The sequence below is a fragment of the Mustela erminea genome, chromosome 5 (assembly GCF_009829155.1).
Source record: "Mustela erminea isolate mMusErm1 chromosome 5, mMusErm1.Pri, whole genome shotgun sequence".
Taxonomy (NCBI): domain Eukaryota; kingdom Metazoa; phylum Chordata; class Mammalia; order Carnivora; family Mustelidae; genus Mustela; species Mustela erminea.
The window spans coordinates 136,717,030-136,736,629 of NC_045618.1; the positions used below are offsets into that span (position 1 = coordinate 136,717,030).

The 19,600-nt window shown below is 42.0% G+C and overlaps 1 protein-coding gene across 4 annotated transcripts in view; it reads left to right on the forward strand.

Annotated features, from left to right (window-relative positions):
- Nucleotides 1–19,600, forward strand: part of UNC79 (unc-79 homolog, NALCN channel complex subunit) — a 237,283-nt gene that overhangs the window by 126,134 nt on the left and 91,549 nt on the right. For 3 of the 4 annotated variants that reach the window (XM_032345110.1, XM_032345112.1, XM_032345111.1), the window contains 8 exons: nt 2,640–2,781; nt 5,673–5,752; nt 5,834–5,982; nt 10,357–10,514; nt 12,323–12,504; nt 14,182–14,383; nt 15,006–15,185; nt 16,663–16,728. In XM_032345110.1, the coding sequence (XP_032201001.1) occupies nt 2,640–2,781; nt 5,673–5,752; nt 5,834–5,982; nt 10,357–10,514; nt 12,323–12,504; nt 14,182–14,383; nt 15,006–15,185; nt 16,663–16,728 (1,159 nt within the window). The remainder of the gene's footprint in view (nt 1–2,639; nt 2,782–5,672; nt 5,753–5,833; nt 5,983–10,356; nt 10,515–12,322; nt 12,505–14,181; nt 14,384–15,005; nt 15,186–16,662; nt 16,729–19,600) is intronic. The other variant, XM_032345113.1, reaches the window with a different exon arrangement.

Genomic DNA, 19,600 nt, shown 5'->3' on the forward strand with positions numbered 1-19,600 from the left:
AATGGTGGTGGCGATCAGAGCAGAGTCAGGCCTGGCGGGTTTTTAGGCAAGAGGGTCAGCAGCGTCTGGTGTTTAGCTGGTGTTGAGGTATGGGAAAGTGGAGGGCAAACCCCTGTTTTCTGGCATGGGAGCTGATAACATTGTTATTTATAGAAGAGTATTAGAGCAGCAGAGGTGGGTATGATGCAGGCACAGTCAGACATAGCAGGTTGAGATGCCTTTTAGATATCCAGGTGGGGGTTGTCCTGCCCTGTCAGGTATGTGGATCTGGTTTTTTGGAGGAAGGTCAGGAGTAGGTAAATGTTTGGAGCCGCCCACATATTGTGCTGGGATGTGTGGAATGAGAAGAGAAATGCTAGCCATGGCTAGCGTTCTGGGAAGGACCAGCTCTTAAGAGGGAAAACAGGGGAACTGAAGACTTAGAAATAAATTGAGAGGAGGCCAGAGACACAGGGGAAACAATGAGAAAGAGCAAGGACTCCAAAACTAAGGAAGAAGGCAGTTTAGAAAAGGAAGGAGTAGCCGATCATGTCAGGAGGAGAGAGGAAAGATACAGGACTGAAATGTGCCCAGGGAATCCCAAGAGGGAGGGTCGCCTGTGCCCTTGGGGATGGCAGTAACCATGGGTTCCCATAGCCTGTGGTTTAAGAACAGGATCAGCTGAGGATGCGGCTGTGTCAGGTGCAGACTTCTAGTTCAGGGAGGGCATGAGAGGGTAAAGAGATGGAGACAGAGGCCCTGACCCCGTCCTGTCCCTGGAGGGCTTTCTGTTTTGTGTCTGTCTTCCCAGAACCATTCTGGGAAACAGGGAGGAGTAAGCATAAGTATAGAGAAACCGAGCCATGAAACCATTCTCCCGTGCACATGATGCTTTGTCATGCACTTGTCACGGGCCGAGAATAACACATTTGGAAGCTGAAGGATTCCGTTTTCCTCTCCCAAGTGTTTATGGGAGAGATGCTCATCAGTAAAAGAGGGCTATTTCGTAGAACATTCCAAACTTCTGGGTTTCCACTGTGCAGGTCAGCCTTCTTTGCTCTTCAGTCCTCTTCCTGGGACAAGTGGGTGACAATGGGGCGGACGGGCTAGCAGGAGGCTTGAGCTCAAGATGGGCGACACCAGTCCCTGCCATTTGAGAGGATGATTCCAGACCCACGGGTTATCAGCAGAGAACACTTTACCGTAGCAAACTGCATGAAGCTCGCTTTACAATGTGATTTTGTGCCTTGCTCATGAGTGACCTAAGGGAAAGGGTCAGGCTGAGCAAAACTGGGAAGTTGGCGGAGATATTCTCCAGGGCCCTCGCAGCCCCCGTGTCCCTCGGGTGCTCCATCAGTCTTGAGCCGGCTGTCAAATAATTCTTGAAAAAAACATGTACTGGTTAAATTGTTAGCTAATAGAGTATGATTTTAGAGGAGGATATTTGAAGTGGGACTTGAAGGAAAGAAAAAGCCTGGAATTGGAGCTTAACTGGAGATGGATATTTTAAGCGGCAGCTGTAACTAGTGCTCTCTCTCTCTCTCTTTTAATCTTCCCAATTTCACCTATTTCTGCAGCTGGTTTTATACATATGTATTGTATCTGACATGTATTGTCTGTAAATACATCGTGCATACTATAGTCACGTGGTGCAATCCATCTCCAGAACTTTGTCCTCTTGTAAAACTGAAATTCTGTACTCACTAAACAAGAACCTCCTGTTTCCCTCCCCCCCTCAAGCCCAAGGACACCTCCATTCTACTTTCTGCATCTTTGAATTTGACTACTGTAGACCCGTCATTTATCTGGAATCATGCAATAATTGTCCTTTTTAGGGCAGGCTTGTTTTACTTAGCACTGTGTCCCAAAGGGTCCCTCACATAGCAGGTGTCAGACTTCCTTCCTTTGTAAGGCTGACTAATGTTTCACTGTGTGTACGTAACACAGTTTGTCTCTCTGTTCATGTGTCAACAGACACCTGACTTGCCATACCTAACTCACTTTAAAGCATACATTACAGCGATTTCTGGCTCCTAAAAATTTGACGTATTCGGACAACCAGTGTGTCTATCTTTTTTTTTTTTTTTTAAGATTTTATTTATTTATTTATTTGACAGAGTTCATAAGTAGGCAGAGAGGCAGGCAGAGAGAGGGGGAAAAGCAGGCTCCCTGTTGAGCAGAGAGCCCGATGTGGGGCTCTATCCCAGGACCCTGACATCATGACCTGAGCCAAAGGCAGAGGCAACCCACTGAGCCACCCAGGTGCCCCATCAGTGTGTGTATCCTAATATATTACTGTGAACCCCGTATTACTCCCTGCTAGTTAAGTACTGGTACTGAACAAAATGTGCATGGATTAGAATCACTTGGTACATGGGACATGATCATAGGGAAGGCAGACCTAGGGCGACGTAATGTTTTTGAGATTTTTCCATATCTCTTTCAAGGGAATGAAAATGTTTTAGTGACAGCTGATCCAAAGTCCCTGTAATTATTATGGAAGTGAGCTCACATTTCTTCTGAGGCAGGTGTCTTTGTCCTTCAGGGCTCAGCACAGGGCTGGGACACAGCAGGCACTCAGCGGATCTTTGTGGAGCTGAGCAGAACCATTGACATCCCCAGCAGGCTGCTCACCTGTCTGCTTGTCCTGTTTGTTCCAGGAGCCCACAGACAGCCTTGAGGATAGCCTCCTTTCTTCCAGACCAGAGTTTATTATAGGCCCTGAAGGTGAGGAGGAGGAGAATCCAGCAACCAGGCATGGGGAGAACCCAGGCGATTGCACCGAGCCCACGGAACATGCTGGTAGGTGAACTCTGGCCTATGCCAGTTAGCATGATATTGATGTTCAGAACCCTTGTGTTTTTTAGATTACTGTCGACTTGGGCAAGTTCAAGTTTGGCTTCTCAAGTGGAGACTGGTGCAAATGACCCATTTCCCAGGATGTTACTTCTAGCAGAGCAGAGGTCACTGAGCTGCTTTTTGGCAGCACGTGCTTCTTATCAATAGAACCCACCATGTGAGCAGCACCTTCTGCTTAAGGTGTAGCAGTTCTCGTGGAGAAGTTGCCTTGAACCAGGCTGGACGACTGAGCAGAGGGTGCCTGCACTCTGGATGGCCACTTAGGGCGTTTGGCCAAGGCAGAGTGTTTTGGGATAGAGCCGAAGGAGCTTGACCTCATGCAGCTTCTGTCCCTAGGGGCTCTACCTGGTCTCCGGACAGACTCACACTGTCTAGCAGAATGCTTTGTGCTCTGAGGCTGGTTGGCTTTGCGCAGAGCTAGAGGAAGGATGGCCTCTTTCTGGTTTGCTTGCCGGCTATGTGTGGCCTAATTAGGGGCTGCAGAATAGCAGGCAGGCTGGGAATCCTACTCTAGCTTTTCATAGTCTGAAGGAGTTTGGGGAATTTCATATGTGAGCCCATGTGCCTTTGGGGAAGCTTGATTTCTAGATCTGCACTGTGGCAATTTGGGAATTTGTACAGGACCTGGCGTAAACATGACTCATTTTTTATCTTCCTGCTTCCATTATCTTGAACCAGGTAGCTCACCCCCAGAACCAAAGTTTGGGAATTCTGGGCTTTCCGTCATTCCTTCAGCGAGCATCGAACAGTGACTCTGGGCTGCATTACAGCCCTGGGTCTGAGTAAGACAGTAGTCTCATTAGTTTGAAATGCTTGGTCAGAACTAACTGCTTCTGTGTTAGTTGTGACCAGCTGAGTGTGAATATCTTAGATCACTCTGTTTAGAACCACGGAAAACTAAAAATGGAAAGTACCTCTGAGATGCCCTACTTCATTGGTTCTCAGCATGTCCTTGGAGTTGTGCAACCTCTGTGTTGTTTCCTTTGGACCTTCCTTATTTGGGGTGGTGAAGGGTGGGGAGACAGGGGCAAGTCCTGACCAACAGCCCTGGCTGCCCGCCCTCTTCACCCCAAGTGTGCTTACCTGCTCTATTTCATACGTGGAGTTCTAAGTGAGTTTTTTTTTAACTCAAATCACCCATAGAATAAAGCTTGGAAACCTGTTGATCTTATTCAGCCGTCTCACTTTGCACATGAGGAAAAGACATCCCAGGTGGGTTAAACGTGCCCTGGTGGTGCAGCTTGTAGCCCTCCTTCCTGATGTACTCTTTAGGCTTATGTGTGGCCCCAGGCTGTAATGGAACATCGGGACCGTCTGAGGAGTTGAAACAGAATGAATGAGCTCCACCACCCACCCCCAATTCTGTGTGGAGCTGGGGCAGAGATCTGGGAACTGGAACTCCAAATACTGAACAACTAGTTGGTGGCAGGATTGAGACTTGAAGCCGGGTGTCCTGGATAACTTGGAATTAATGCCTTTCTGAGACCCGGGCCTAGGGCTTGTTTCAGTCAGGCATTAATGCCTAAAGGAAGCAAGGATGTCACTTAGGATCCAATAACCTGTACTCTTTGTATATAAATATATTTTTTAAACCCACGATGGCACACAAATCACTTAACCGCTCCTTTTATTTATTCAGAGAATTTTATATGAACAGTGGTTAAAATAAAGCAATTTTTTGTATGAATGACTCTTCTCCTTGCTTAAACATCTGCTCTGTTCATCTCCCTCAAACACGACTTCAGCCTGTGGTCTATTTTCCTGCCTTTTTTCCCTGCTGTGTTGCAGGTCACAGTTATAAATTGTCTCTGCCTTAATCTTCCTCCAAGACCAGCCTTCCCTGCTGCTCTGAGCCCAGTCCCGCTTCTGCTCTGTGGGCCTCCAGGCCGTGGTCTTGAGCTCCTCTGTCAGAGCAAACGTGTTCGATCAACATGTGTTCTGTGATTCCTCCTTCCTTTCAGACTGTTTCCTGTTTCTGCTTTTGTGGCCTGGTGCCCATTTCTTATAGCTTTTAGATATATCCTCCACTAAAAATACTTTTAAAACTCTCACACTTTCTAGAAAAAATAGACTCAAGGGTCGGTAACAAGTATTTAAAATACATGAAAGCAGAACTTTTAGTATATACTCCAAGAGAGCTGATTAGTATATACTCCAAGAGAGTTCGACTCCCATTGTCTCTGGTTCCAGGGATTGTCAAAACTTAGAACGGTGATTTGAAAATGTTTTACACTAGTGTTTGCATCTGGTTAACTTGTGAATTCTTTTCTCCAGCACGTCTCAGGTACCATATATTGCCATCCCACCCACAGGGGCAAAGGTATTAGAAGATTTTAATCTTCTTCACAAGAAGATTAAAACCATGAGTAGTTGTTCTGATTTGAATATGCCTAGCTTCTTTCAGATAGTCCCTTTGACATGATTCCATGGGATAAATTCTTCCTTAGGTGCTAATACAACTTGAACATCTCCTTAAGATGTTCAATAAGAAAGGTGTACCTAGCCAAAGGCCAGGCCCCTTCAGTGGCAACAGAACTCCCTGCCCACAGGAGCACAGGACCAGGCTGGGGTTGCTTTAGGGAGCCAAGGACATCTGAATATATATGGTGGGCTACATGGAAGCTGAGAGCCCTGAATCTAGAAGGTTTCCTGCACTGGCATCACAGAAGGGGTATATGCCACCTTGGAGAAGCAAATAAAAATATTGCACAAAATGCCTTTTAACATATCGTGTCTTTATTTTCAGTCCTTTTGGTTTTATGGTCTTGATCAGGTCATGCGTGGTGGGGTAAAGGAGAAACTAGGCTCACCCTCGTGTAATTATTTCTTTCCAGCAATAAAGAATGACACTGAGAGAAAGTTTTGCTACCAACAGCTTCCTGTAACTTTGAGGCTAATATACACCATTTTCCAGGTATTTTTTTTTGACGTATTTTTGACGTATTTTGACGCTCTTTTAGATAACTCAGTAGTAACCATGTGTTTCTTCGTGTAGGAAATGGCGAAGTTTGAAGAGCCAGACATCCTTTTTAATATGCTCAATTGCCTGAAGATTCTCTGTCTACATGGAGAGTGTTTATACATTGCTAGAAAAGACCATCCTCAATTTTTAGCCTACATTCAGGATCATATGTTGATTGCAAGGTATGTCATCCTAGCAGGTTTTTGTTGTTGTTGTTTATATTTTAGGCTTTAGTTGTGAAAATCAATGTCAGGACAAGACTTACCAACTCATTTGGGCCACTCCTATTAGCCAGGACAAGCTGCCTATGGGAATAACTTTCATTTCTTTTGCCAAGTCTAACATTTAATTATGTCAACATGAAGAATAGTAATTTGTTTTGCTAGACACTGTGGAAATAGAGACGGCAAAATAAGGATTATTTGTTTTATCAGTTGTTGGACATCTTAACGGTATAGTGTCCCTTAGAAAAATGTCAGCATTACTAAATCACTACTTATGTTGTATCATGTAGTATAATATTAATACCAAAGACTTACTTGATTTCTTACTTGAAGTAGAACTTCCAATAGACACCAAAAACCTCTCCACATATTGTCTGATATAGTATTTTTAGAGACTGCAGAAGCATTTTGAGAAAAATAATAAAATATTGTCCTGGGTTTAGATAATGTTTTTCTGCTTAGGAAGAAAATAACTCAAAGTAACTATTAGAGTCTTCCTGAAGGTAAGTCAGAAAAATAGTATCCTCATTTAAATGTAAGAGAATGAGGTGGTAAGAAGAAAGAAGAGGTTGGCTTGGTTAACTTGGTGACAAAACTGACTTGAGACTCTGTCTTTTCACACATTTTTTCCCTTTGTTTATCCATTCATTCAACAGATATCACTGGGGGCTTGATATATATAGATTATCATCCTAGGTACTTTGGGAATTTGCAGTCTAGTTTAGAAGGGGGTGAATGTTATTTATACAGAAGGTGACCACATAATTTATTGTTCACATTATTTACTTTTGAGAGTGAAGAAGGGGTGCTCTTCATAATAGCCTCAAACAACTAGTATAAGGTAGACCAAGATCTTGGATAAACCAAAATACTTGGTTTCAATGTCCATTTGGATGGGCATTGAGAGGATGTCAAGGCTTTTTAGGATAAAGATCTGAAAATATTTATGGTCAGTGAAAGGGATCAGAGGAAAGGGAGTAGCTGGTAGAGTGAGGTCCTGGAAGACAAGAATATATGATCAAGAATGAAGGGTGGGCGGAAGAGAGGAGGGAGGCTCTTTTCTTTGAAAGGAGATATATTTTAAGGAAAAGAGAAATAAAGTGTCAAGAGAAGCTCATTACTGAACCTTAAGAGTAGTGTGTCCTGATGTCTTTTCTTGAGAGGGAAGAGAAAAGAGATTATGTTGGGAGCTCAAGGAACATGGAAAAATGTATGGAATCACTCACGGAGGAACTCAGTAGGGTGTCAACAAGAAGTAATCTAAGACTGGCCTGCTGCCGTGTCAAGCTGAGCTTAGCTAGCACCAGCTTGTGGTAGAAGTTAGTAAGAATTAGTAGGACCAAGTTAGTGCTGGGGCCTGGGAGTGGATGAGAAAAGGGGGGCAGTGTAGGTTTATTCCGGAGTAGGAATTTGTGATTTGATTATGGTGGAAGTGGGGACGAGGAATTTTGCAGGAGGAAATGGTTGCCTCTGAGATCCAGTCTAAGATGGGAGGCAAATGAAATCAGAAGAGGATTGATGTTTGGAAGAAGTATATGAAAAAGAGGGAAAAGAAGTCTTAGTCAGGATTAGGAGTATCTTGGGTGGGGACACTTCAACCCAGTACAGAACATAGAATGGAAGAAGTGGAGAGTCTGCAAAAGTTTCCTCATGATAAAATGGGAGTTCTACAGGTGGAATGGGAAGAGCCGGTAGAAGGGTAGGCCCGGCTGACTTGGATGTGGGGAAGAGTAGGACTGATCTGAACAGATAGATGAACAAGTCCAGGCAAAAGCTGTGAAGGAGTAGGATTGGGAGTTAGGCAGAAGCTCTTTTCATTCTCTGGAGTGGGACTACTAAGTAGGCCAACTTTTGTTGTTAAAACAGCCTCTATCGGGGGTACCAGGGTGGCTCAGTTCACTAAGTGTCTGACTCTTTTTTTTTTTTAATTTTTAAAAATTTAAAAAAAATTTGTTTTTTTTTCTCAGTGTTCCCAAATTCATTGTTTATGCACCATACCCAGTGCTTCATGCAGTACGTGCCCTCCATGATACCCACCACCAGGCTCATCCAACTCTCCACCTCCCTTCCCTCCAAAACCCTCAGTTTGTTTCTCAGAGTCCACAGTCTCTCATGGTTTGTCTCTCCCTCCGATTTCCCCCAACTCCCTTCTCCTCTCCATCTCCTAATGTCCTCTGTGTTATTCCTTATGCTCCACAAGTAAGTGAAACCATATGATAATTGACTCTCTCTGCTTGACTTATTTCACTCAGCATAATCTCTTCCAGTCCTGTCCATGTTGATACAAAAGTTGGGTATTCATCCTTCCTGATGGAGGCATAATACTCCATTGTGTATATGGACCATATCTTCTTTATCCACCCATCCATTGAAGGGCATCTTGGTTCTTTCTACAGTTTGGCAACTGTGGCTGTTGCTGCTATGAACATTGGGGTACAGATGGCCTTTTTCACTACATCTGTATCTTTGGGTTAAATAGCCAGTAGTGCAATTGCCAGGCCATAAGGTAGCTCTATTTTTAATTTCTTAAGGAATCCCCGCACTGTTTCCCAAAGTGGCTGCGCCAACTTGCATTTCCCCAACAGTGTACGAGGATTCCCCTTTCTCCATATCTTCTCCAAGAGTTGTTGCTTACTGTCTTGTTAATTTTGGCCATTCTAACTGGTGTAAGGTGATATCTCAATGTGGTTTTGATTTGAATCTCCCTGATGGCTAATGATGATGAACATTTTTTCATGTGTCTGTTAGCCATTTGTATTTCTTCTTTGAAGAGGTGTCTGTTCATGTCTTCTGCCCATTTTTTGACGGGATTGTCTGTTTTGTGTGTGTTGAGTTTGAGGAGTTCTTTATGATCTTGGATATCTTATCAGCCCTTGGTCTGTAGTGTCATTTGCGAATATCTTTTCCCATTCCGTGGGTTGCCTCCCAGTTTTGTTGACTGTTTCCTTTGCTGTGCAGAAGCTTCTGATCTTGATGAAGTCCCAAAAGTTCATTCTCACTTTTGTTTCCTTCTCCTTCATTATACATAAACAAAATGGATAAAAGACTTCAACGTGAGGCAGGAATCTATCAAAATCCTAGAGGAGAACATAAGCAGTAACCTCTTCAACATCAGGCACAGGAACTTCTTTCAAGTGTCTGACTCTTGATTTCAGCTCAGGTCATGATCTTATCAGGGTCTTGAGATCAAGACCTGGGCAGCTCATTGAGCATGGAGCCTGCTTGAGATTCTCTCTTTCTCTCTTTCTGTCCCTCTGCCCTGCCCCCACCAAACAAACGAACAAACAAACAAGTAAGTAAAGGCAGCCTCAACAGGACATTTCCCAGGCCCCATGAATTGCTGGTGCTGTGGGATTTCTGGCTCAGCCTTTGAGCTACATAACCCAGTTTTTTCCTCAAAGTACTACCCTGACACAAAAGCCATGATGAAAAATCAAGGGATCTGGGGAAGGACACTACCTTCCTGATTTCAAAGAAGGCTGCCCTAGAGAATTGGGAAAGCCCTAGGGAACTGGTGAAATCCAGGCTTTTTTGTCACTGGGATGGTTTTCTAGCAGTGCTACATATAGTTTGTTTCCTTCAACTACCTTGATCAACCCAGTTTTGTGTTCTCTCTTATGATAAGGAAGGGAAGGACCTTGACTGACAGCCCTGCCAGTTGGTGGAGAGGTTTTTCTTAATAGAAATAGAGTTGTTCTTTGCTAGAATAAAGAGGAGAGGCTGCTGGGCAGGCAAACACAATAAATCTCTCCAGATATTCACTATAAGAAAATTTTTTAAAAAATCACTTTTAGGGGCACCTGTGTGGCTCAGTTGGTTGAGCAACTGCCTTCGGCTCAGGTCATGATCCCGGACTTCCAGGATCGAGTCCCACATCAGGCTCCCAGCTCCTTGGGGAGTCTGCTTCTCCCTCTGACCTTCTCCTTTCTCATGCTTTCTCTCACTCATTCTCCCTCAAATAAATAAATAAAATCTTTTTAAAAAATCACTTTTTACCGTATAATCTTAACAGAACTAATATCAATTTTGTATATTTTTAAGTCATTGCTCATTTATATACTTGAATTTCTAATATATAATTTTTATTTTTTATATTAAAATATAGTATTAAGTAGTGTTTTTCTGTGTTGTTATGTAAAAGCAATTTCTTTAAGAAAATGAACAGAACAGATTTAGGAAAGGTTTATCAGAGGTTTATAGTCTTGTGGATGAGTGTCAGAAAGCATCCCTACCAGCTGCCTGTTAACGACAGATCCCATAAACTGAGATGATTGTGTTTGCTTTCTAGAGAGGTTATCATAACAGTAACCACTTTGCTTCTTGCTTCCTCAGCCTGTGGAGAGTCGTCAAATCTGAGTTCTCCCAACTATCTTCATTGGCAGTTCCTCTGCTTCTCCATGCTTTGTCACTTCCTCATGGTGCTGACATCTTCTGGACAATCATAAATGGCAATTTCAACAGCAAAGACTGGAAGATGAGGTTTGAAGCAGGTACCTCTGTATTAGCTTAAAAATTCTCTGGGGGGTCACAAGGTAAACCAGATGTCAAGTCATGATGTCTCTTGTTGACCCTCCTTTCTTTCTATATTTCTTTTAAAAATTTTATTATTTACTTATTTATTTATTTAGAGGGAGAGAGGGAGAGCATGCACACAAGTGGGGAGACACGGGGAGGGAGAGAGAATCTCAAACAGACTCTGCACTGATTGCAGAGCCTGATGCAGGGCTTGAGATCATGACCTGAGCCAAAATTAAGAGTTGGATGCTCGACTGACTGAGCCACCCAGGTGTCCCTCCTCCTTTCTTTTTAAAGAGTACTGCCTTCCTTGATAGTGTTCTTTGGTGATTCTACTTAACTGAACTTGCTTTCTAATAGTATTTTGCTTTATAATAGTATTTTGCAGAGTGGTCCTTAGGTAGGATGGCCCTGTTCAGGTCTTCCTAGGATAGTCCTAGTTTATGCCTGTTGTCCAGGTGTAGTTATTAATTGTATGCTTGTTTACTCTCAAATGGATCCTGGCTTGAATGATAAATTATACAGTTAACATGATACCTGATATTATGTAGTCAATATAATATATAATATGACATAATGCAATAAGTTACTTGTATCAAAGTAACTGGGAGTGTTCCTTAAACATACAGGTGGTTGAGCCCCACTCCTAGACCTACTGAATTAGAATCTTATGGGGTAAGGCCAGGAAGGTACATTTTTAACAAGGTTTCCAGGTAATTCAGTGATGTTTGAGAATCTCTGCTGTTAGACCCTTTCCGCTGAAGCATCAGGGATCAAGTCTGGGGCAGTGATGGGTATGATTTCCTGGTGCTGAGAATGGCAAGTTCTCAAAGGAATATGGTAAGGAAGGAACCTGGGCATGTTCTCTTAGCCTCGCATTGGCTGCCTTCACTGTCACCCCAGTCTGCTAGGACTCCCATCCTTGGGAGCAGCAAGGAGGGCCTGCAATGCCGTGGTGTTCAGAATGGTTCTCTGTGTTTCAGTGTCTCCAAAATGTGACCAAGGAATGGAAGTTCCATTAGGTGGGTTAACTATGACACATTCGCTAATACCACTGTCTGGGGGCACTTAAACAACAGACATTTATTTTCTCACAGTTCTGGATGCTGGGAAGTCCAAGATCGAGGTGCCAGGAGCATACGGTTCCTCAGGGTATTAGGGGGTCCAGAATCTAAAGCGAGGTCTGGCACCTCCTGTCTCCCTGTATGGTCTGCAGAAGGGCCTGGAATGGACAAAGAAATGAGCATGGAGGCATTTTGAGTATTTTGAAGTATAGTTTGAGTTAAACAATGAGGAAGACCATTAAAAAAAAAAAAAAAGACAACCCACAGTTAAATCAAGGCTGCCCAGCAGAAAAGTACAGTACTAGGTAGAAACGGTCTCTGTCATACAGATAAAATGGGACATTCAAGAAGGCGGCATCAGAATTTCCTTTTGGGGGACACCTGGGTGGCTCAGTGGGTTAAGTTTCTGCCTTTGTTTCAGGTCATGATCTCAGGGTCCTGGGATTGAGTCCCTCATCGGGCTCTCTGATCAGCGGGGAGCCCGCTTCCCCCTCTCTCTCTGCCTGCCTCTCTAATTACTTGTGATCTCTCTCTGTGAAATGAACAAATAAAAAAAAACAAACTTAAAAAAAAAACAAAAAAAAATTTCCTTTTGGTTTCTCAAAGCAGGGTGTGGGGGACCCAGAGTTGACTTCTTCTTTGTGGGTTCCATTCTTGTCTAAGTAAGTGTCTGGTTTTTTGTTTTTTTTGTTTTTTTGTCCTCTCCTTTTACACTGCAGTGGAAAAAGTGGCTGTAATTTGTAGATTTTTGGATATTCACTCAGTGACCAAAAACCACCTGCTGAAGTACTCCCTGGCACATGCCTTCTGCTGCTTTCTCACAGCTGTGGAGGATGTCAACCCAGCGGTGGCTACCAGGGCTGGTCTCCTGCTTGACACCATAAAGAGGCCAGCATTGCAGGTGACGTCCCTTGGATGTGTGTTGTGTGCTCTGTGGACAGTGCTCTGCTGAGCACATACAGGGCTGATGATGAGGACCGCAAGAATGGGGGAGTTTCTAATGGGGAAAAAAAATCCCGGAAACACACCTTACTAAAGACCCCTTGTTCTTATCTCTTACTACTTTCTTTTTAATCTTTGTCTATATGGTGAAAGCACTTTTGACAGAGACAGGAATTGTATAATGTTATTTTTTGTGGCAGATTTGTGAACTCAGCTGGTTTATCTTGTACTATGTAGCTGGTCCCTGGGCTGGGAGCTTTTGTCATTAGAGACTAGACACTAAGAGAAATCATCTCTGTGACGAATTATAATATAAAGCAAAGCAAGATCTGAGAAGGCAAATACGCCAACTAAAATGAAAGTCAAAACAACATGAAATACGAGACCTGGAGAGAGCTCCTTATTTATTTTATTTGTCACCTTAATTTTATAATTGAAGAAACCAGGTCTCAGAGAGGTAACGTGACTCGTCAAAGGATACAGAGCGAGTTAGTGGAAGACCCGAGACTAGAACCTCCGAAGTCCTGATCTCCTGATTTCCCACATTGGCTCCCGACTTATTATAGTGTTGTTATAATGAAAACTAATAATAATGGCAAAAGCTAAAATTTGTCAAACAGATACTGTCTTTCCAGGACAGTGGGTTAAGTGTCTCATCTCCATTGTCTTATTTAATCCCCACGATAACCTTGTGGGTTCCCATTTTACAGATAGAGAAGCCAAGGGTTGGAAGGGGTAGAGTAGGTCACTTTTTCAGGGTCACGTGGTTAGTATGTGGCAGAACAGACTCAGGTTGTGAGTCATAATAAAGTCCACATTCTTGACTGTAACTGTGTCTATACCCTGCTTCCCCTAAAAGAGACCAAGAAGAAAGTGCAGGATCTGGGCAATTCGGTGGTTCGGCTGACTGTGGACCCACAGCCTCCCTTATAAAAATTCCCAGTTGTCTTCTGGATACTCCATTGGTCTTAAAGACTAGGTAGTCTTCCAGCCCAGCGCCTGGAACATAGGAGGCACTCAGTAGTTGAGAGTTGAATGAATTAATAGAATGCTTGGATGAATTATGGTTTTTAGGTTTCATTCAGTTAGGAAAGGCGGAATGGTAAGCAGAGTCATACACTGGAGAAATGGATGGTCAGTTTAGTCCTACTTGATTTTTTAAGATTCTGTGTGCCACTCACATTCCAAGAAGACAAAATGAGTTTACTTTCTTTTAGAACCATGGCATTTAAGCATTGAAAGGAAATTAGAAACTTGTATTGTGTATTCTCAAATGCAGCTTTGGAAGTATGCTTCTTTTAATAGAAACTACAGACATTGAAAAAAGAAACATTGGTTTGAGAGCATTTGGATTAAATGGTTATTAATGAATGCATCTGAAAACCAATAACCTACATTTAGTGTAGATTTCTGAACTAGAATTCAAGAGGTATTCTACAATTGGGAGAAATTCCTCTTCTGCATTTTATTTCTACCAAACTTGCAATCAAAGAAAATTTCAATCAGATCATTCCACATTATACGTATGGAGCAGGGAGGTTTTGTCTTGTTTCACTGACTTTGCTTAATGGATTTGCTTTGAAGGAACTTAGATGTTTATGTCTGACTTAAACTTTCTTCCCCCTCTCTGCCCCAGGGTCTGTGTCTCTGTCTTGATTTCCAGTTTGATACTGTGGTTAAAGACAGACCCACAATACTGAGCAAACTTTTACTCCTGCATTTTCTTAAGCAAGATATTCCTGCCTTGAGCTGGGAGTTCTTTGTCAACAGATTTGAGACCCTTTCTTTGGAAGCTCAGCTACATTTGGATTGTAACAAAGAATTTCCTTTTCCTACAAGTAAGCAAAACAAAGAACTTGCTTTAAACAGCCATAGTTCCTATTCTTACATCTGCTAGATAAGCAGACCATACTCTGCATGTAGCCTAATTTCCCATTATGGAGGACGCTCTTACTTCATGAACTCAGTTTATTAAATATTTATTGAGTAATGCTGTAGTAATCTGTAGATCAACTGGTTTCTGGCATCCAAAAGCAAAACCCTTTGCATTTCCTTGAGGACCTATGGTGACCCTTTATGACTGTGTGTTCCTTAAATACGATTCAGTAGTCACGTTCACAGTGTTTGTGAGCAATTTTGTGAGATACATTCACATCTCACAAATTCACCCTTGCATGCTTGTTAGTTACCTACAGCTCTAAATAGATGGGAAAAGTGGGTCAGTCAACTGTGTATCCAGTGATGATAAAAACTTTAGACAATGTAATCTTATGGTCTAAGTAAGAAGACTCACAGGCAATAGTCGTGATAGACAGTAGTGATGATTTTTTTCTATGACTCACCACGAATGATTCATGTGTCCACGAAAGACGTACTTTAATCCTGAAAATATACACAGCTGGGTTATTTCAAGCTCGTTGTGTCCGTTAAAGAAAATAACGTCTGATTCTTTTTGCAAAGCTATCACGGCTGTAAGGACCAATGTTGCTAACCTCAGTGACGCAGCATTGTGGAAGATCAAGAGGGCTCGTTTTGCAAGGAACCGCCAGAAGAGTGTGCGTTCTCTGAGAGACAGCGTGAAGGGGCCTGTGGAATCCAAGAGGGCACTCTCCCTCCCCGAGACCTTAACCTCCAAAATTCGTTGAGTATCTTCTTCCCTCCTTCCTTTGAATCTGTTTAATGTCTTTCTGAGGCTGACTTGTCCTGTTGAATGTTCTTAGAGTAACTTATTTAGTCAACGGAGCTCCTTCACTAGGTTAGGGCTTCAGATTCCCTAGGGGGTCACCCCAAGAATGTCAGTGCCCTGGTGGGGGGCTTTGTCCAGTGTGTGGGTGAAGCAAAGCCCTGGTCCAGCAGTAGAAGGCAGCAAATCCACTCATGCCTGGCCAGAAACGTAGACGCAGCCTCTCTGCTCCTGAGTCCTAGGATAGGAAGGGGGATACCACCAGTCCTGGAACCTGAGAGCTTCCTGGAAAAGAGCAGGACAGGCCAGACCCCATGGCAGCTGAGGTGACAGGGTGGAAGTGTGGAATGCATTTGCTTTTCACGTATGATGGAGACAGCTGAACAAGCTCCCAGAAGAACCAAAAATAGTGGTTGCTTTTGAAAAGAAAACACCAGGTTGAGGAGAAGTTGAATTTCTGTGCAGCTTCACCAGATTATTTATAAATAAAAATAAGCTTCGTTGCCAATTAAAAAAAAAAAAAGACCCTGTATGCTTGTTTTGTAAAGGTCTTTCTTTATATGGCACTTTGAAAGAGAGCATAATTTTCCCTTAATTACCAAATGACTAAATGAACCCTAATGATCAGCAAAGGCTCATGAATGGCAAATAATTAAAATTTCATAACTAAATCACCATGTTAGTGAATGAGTATATTTAAATATGGTACTTACTTGTGAAATTTGTCAAGTGATTTTATTTTTAAATAACTGCTGTGAAATTCATCACATAACACTCTAAAACATACCTCTTGTCCTGTCGGAAGTGGAAAGGTTTGCTTTTTCCATTGGCATTTATTGGAAGACAGCCTCGTATAACATAATCATTTTTAATCACAAATATGATTTGATTTTTTTTATTGCATTTTTTCTCTATTTTAGACAAGCTATGAAAATGTGGTATTGTGAACTTTGGGAGAAGTCAATGAAAGCCCTTTAAGTGATCAGTAACTCAGTTTTTCAGGGAACAAAAATTCTAGCAAGTGGTCATTTAAGAATAACCTGCAGGAATTCTAGGCCCCAGAGGAGACCGAATCAGATCCTAGAAACCAATACCTAGATGAAATAAATTACAATTTCTATGAATTTCCCAGCTCTTTTATAACTTAACCAGCCACTTGGGGATATCAGGGTTACTTATTGTCCTTTCTCGCTACTTGATTCACATGACAATTTTGAAGATTAAGAATGGAAATAACATGAAAGAATGTTCTGGAAAGTCACATAAAACCACAAAGCTTTTGTGACGCAAACATCTTTTCTGCGATGTTAATGACAAGTAGGAAAACGAAACTTAAACCTGCCCCTCCTATCCAGTGAGTTAGCACTGAGTGTGTTTTCTAGGCTCAAGTTGTTTTTAATGCTTATTTCAATAGAGTTGTTGTTGATTTTTAAGCCATGAGGTTGACCAGGCATGAGCAGTCTGCTCCGGCTCTCGGTGGGACACGCGAACACACACCAGGTGGGTACTTCTGACGTGCAAGGGCCGTGTGCAAGTGTCTATCCCAGGTGGTCAAGGTGAAGGATACAGTGTCTCTAACTGGGCCAGAGTGCTAGATTTAGGACTTGCAAACTTGAAGGGTCCTACCCCAGATGCTCAGGCATTTGAGCCCCTGACCTAGCAATTCTTTCTATCTTACTAGGGGCAGATGACCTTGGATCCCATTAACTTGTGGTCCAGTAAGAGCTATCATGTTACCCGAATATGCTCTTTTCCCCAGAGAGCCAATACGACCAGACCTATACATAGTACTTCTATTTGTATGTGTCTTTACACATAGAAATAATATGTTCATATATATCCGCTCTAGGAAAAACATAACATTTCATTGACATTTTCAGAGGTTATACATTTGAGCCACCATCATTCACTCATCCCCGTAGCCATTCTTGATTCTTTGCAACTCTACCTGCATTTCTGTGTCTCAGAGAAAGGAGGATTTCGATTGTTTGGAGACCAAAGGATCATATTCGACTCGCTACAGTGTAACTACCGTTCCGTGTCCCATGAGAGATTGTAGTTTATCATGAAGGATCCTAAGGGTTGAAGGGACTCAGCCAAGGCTGTCACAGACCGAATGTTAGCTCCACAAATGGTGGCATGGTGTATTGGGAAGATTGCATAGGGTTCTGAATAGGTGCTTATTGTTCCAATTTTAGTATATGTGCTGCCGAAGCGAGCACCTGAATAGGTGCTTATTTGTCGACAACAAACTTGGTAACTACCATCTGTGTATCATGCTATAGAACATTTAGTTTTTCATCTAAGAATAGTTTTAAGAGTGGCCTCAGAAGGAGAATTTCAAGTAAGGAGGTTTTCAAATCACGTACACTAAGTGTTACAAGCATGACGCCAGAAAGAGCAGTAGCTGGGGGTGGGGGTGGGGGAAGAGAAGGCCCCAAAGATTATGGATGCCAACAGCAAGTGTTGGCCAGAGTGGGTTTTCTCTTCTAAAATTGTTGAGACAGAAGGATTAGCAAGCCTTTGGCCAAGTCCCTCTGCCTTGTTTTCTGCGTCACTCAGGCCTCAGCTGTACTGGGATTAAAAGGAGAGTAAAAGTGAGAACTTCTGATCCTGAGCTCCGTTACAATGTGAAGTCCATCTAGGTCCCCTTTAGTGAGGTCTTTTTGAGACGATCTTAAGCAATTTCATAAATTATCTTTATTTTACCCCATCTTTTCTTTTTGTCCTAAGGCTTATTTGAATTAATTATTCAATTAAAGTCTTTACTTATTCTCATTTACCATTTTCACAATCTAAAAGAGTCTTCTCACATCTCTTTGGGAAAATGGATACATATGTTTCCTGAAGTTTAAAAAAAAAAAAAAAAAAAAAGGCTTTAGGCTTCTACTTGTCTTACCAAAAGGGACCAGATGGAAATGGGGCTGACTGTGGGCATTGTGTATATTAAATATAATGTTAAAGCTTCTGGAAAGATAATTTACACAACACAGCATAATAAAAACTTGCGTAGATTTGGAAGTAGCTGGCTTACTTTATAAGGTCCTTTCAGACTAGTTTCTCATTTTTGCATTATTATTTACTAGACAGTAAATTTTTTAACTTGGGAACTAAGACATGCCAGGATAACCCTAAAATTGTACAGGATGGTTTAAGATAGTAATCACATGGAAGCTGAAGGACTTGCTACTTACTGAGCATCCTTTCGCTTGGTACAAGTCTTGAGCTTCTCTGTGCAAGACCTCTTATTGATCAGGCCTGAAACAAAGCCTCTGTCCTATAATTATGCAGCAAGAGTTCACTTGAATTGCTGTTTAGGCCGAGTTTTCTTGGCATGGTATTCAGAAGGCCGGCTTTCTGATCTTAGCTTTTACATATTACCTACAGCAAATGTTGCACCAGAGATACACTTGTGGAGAAGCTATATTCCACAAGGCTATGGGAGAGCTGCATTTCTTTATGACTTTTGTGAGTCAGATCAAAGACCTTAGCTCATGTGAATGAAATTCATAGGAAATTACAACTGGAATATTAGAGATATGTTAACGTTCTCATTTTATAGAAGAGGAAACTGACGTTTCCAGAAAGGAGCCTCTTTCACAAGCTTGTTGGTGACAGATTTGGGCCTCAAGCCCAGGCTTTTTGATCTCTCATACAAGGCATTTGTGGTAAATGCCAATAAGTGCTCAGAACCTTTATTTAATCCTAATTGATGAAGTACACAATTTCACCAGCTAATCTGAAGTTGGTAAAATTATAATTATTTATAAGGCAACTTTTCACTGATTCTGTGAAAACTAGGAATTATATTTGGTGATTCAGAATACCTGTTGAATATGAATTGAGTATAATATAGTAGTTTTGATAGGTTTTCATAGCACAACATTGAAAATCTGGTATTACCCTATATGGTCACGGGGAACTTAATTATATCATGTTCCTCATGCCCTGGAATGAAAAATTAAACAATGGTAGATATATAATAATAAGAATAACACTTCATATATGTATAGTACCTCTCTAGCTATTAAAGTGTTTTTAATACAAATAATCTAATTTTGATTTCACAATGACTCTGGATATATGTGAAGTATTAGTGTGTGGTTTTTTTTTTTTTTTTGCTTTACATATGGACAGGAAAACCAAGGTCCTCAGGGATTAATTAATTTTTCTTAGATAATTTGCTCAAGATCACTTATAACTAACTAGTTGGGGACTAATGCTTGGGTGCAGGAGACTTGATTTGCTTTCTTTCCACTCTAACTACCTATTGATGCGTTGGTCTTAGGGGGTTCCTGCCCCGTGGCACATAAAGACACCAGTCTGGTTATAAAGCTAACCTGGGCATTCATGTCTGCTACAGTGTGCCTTA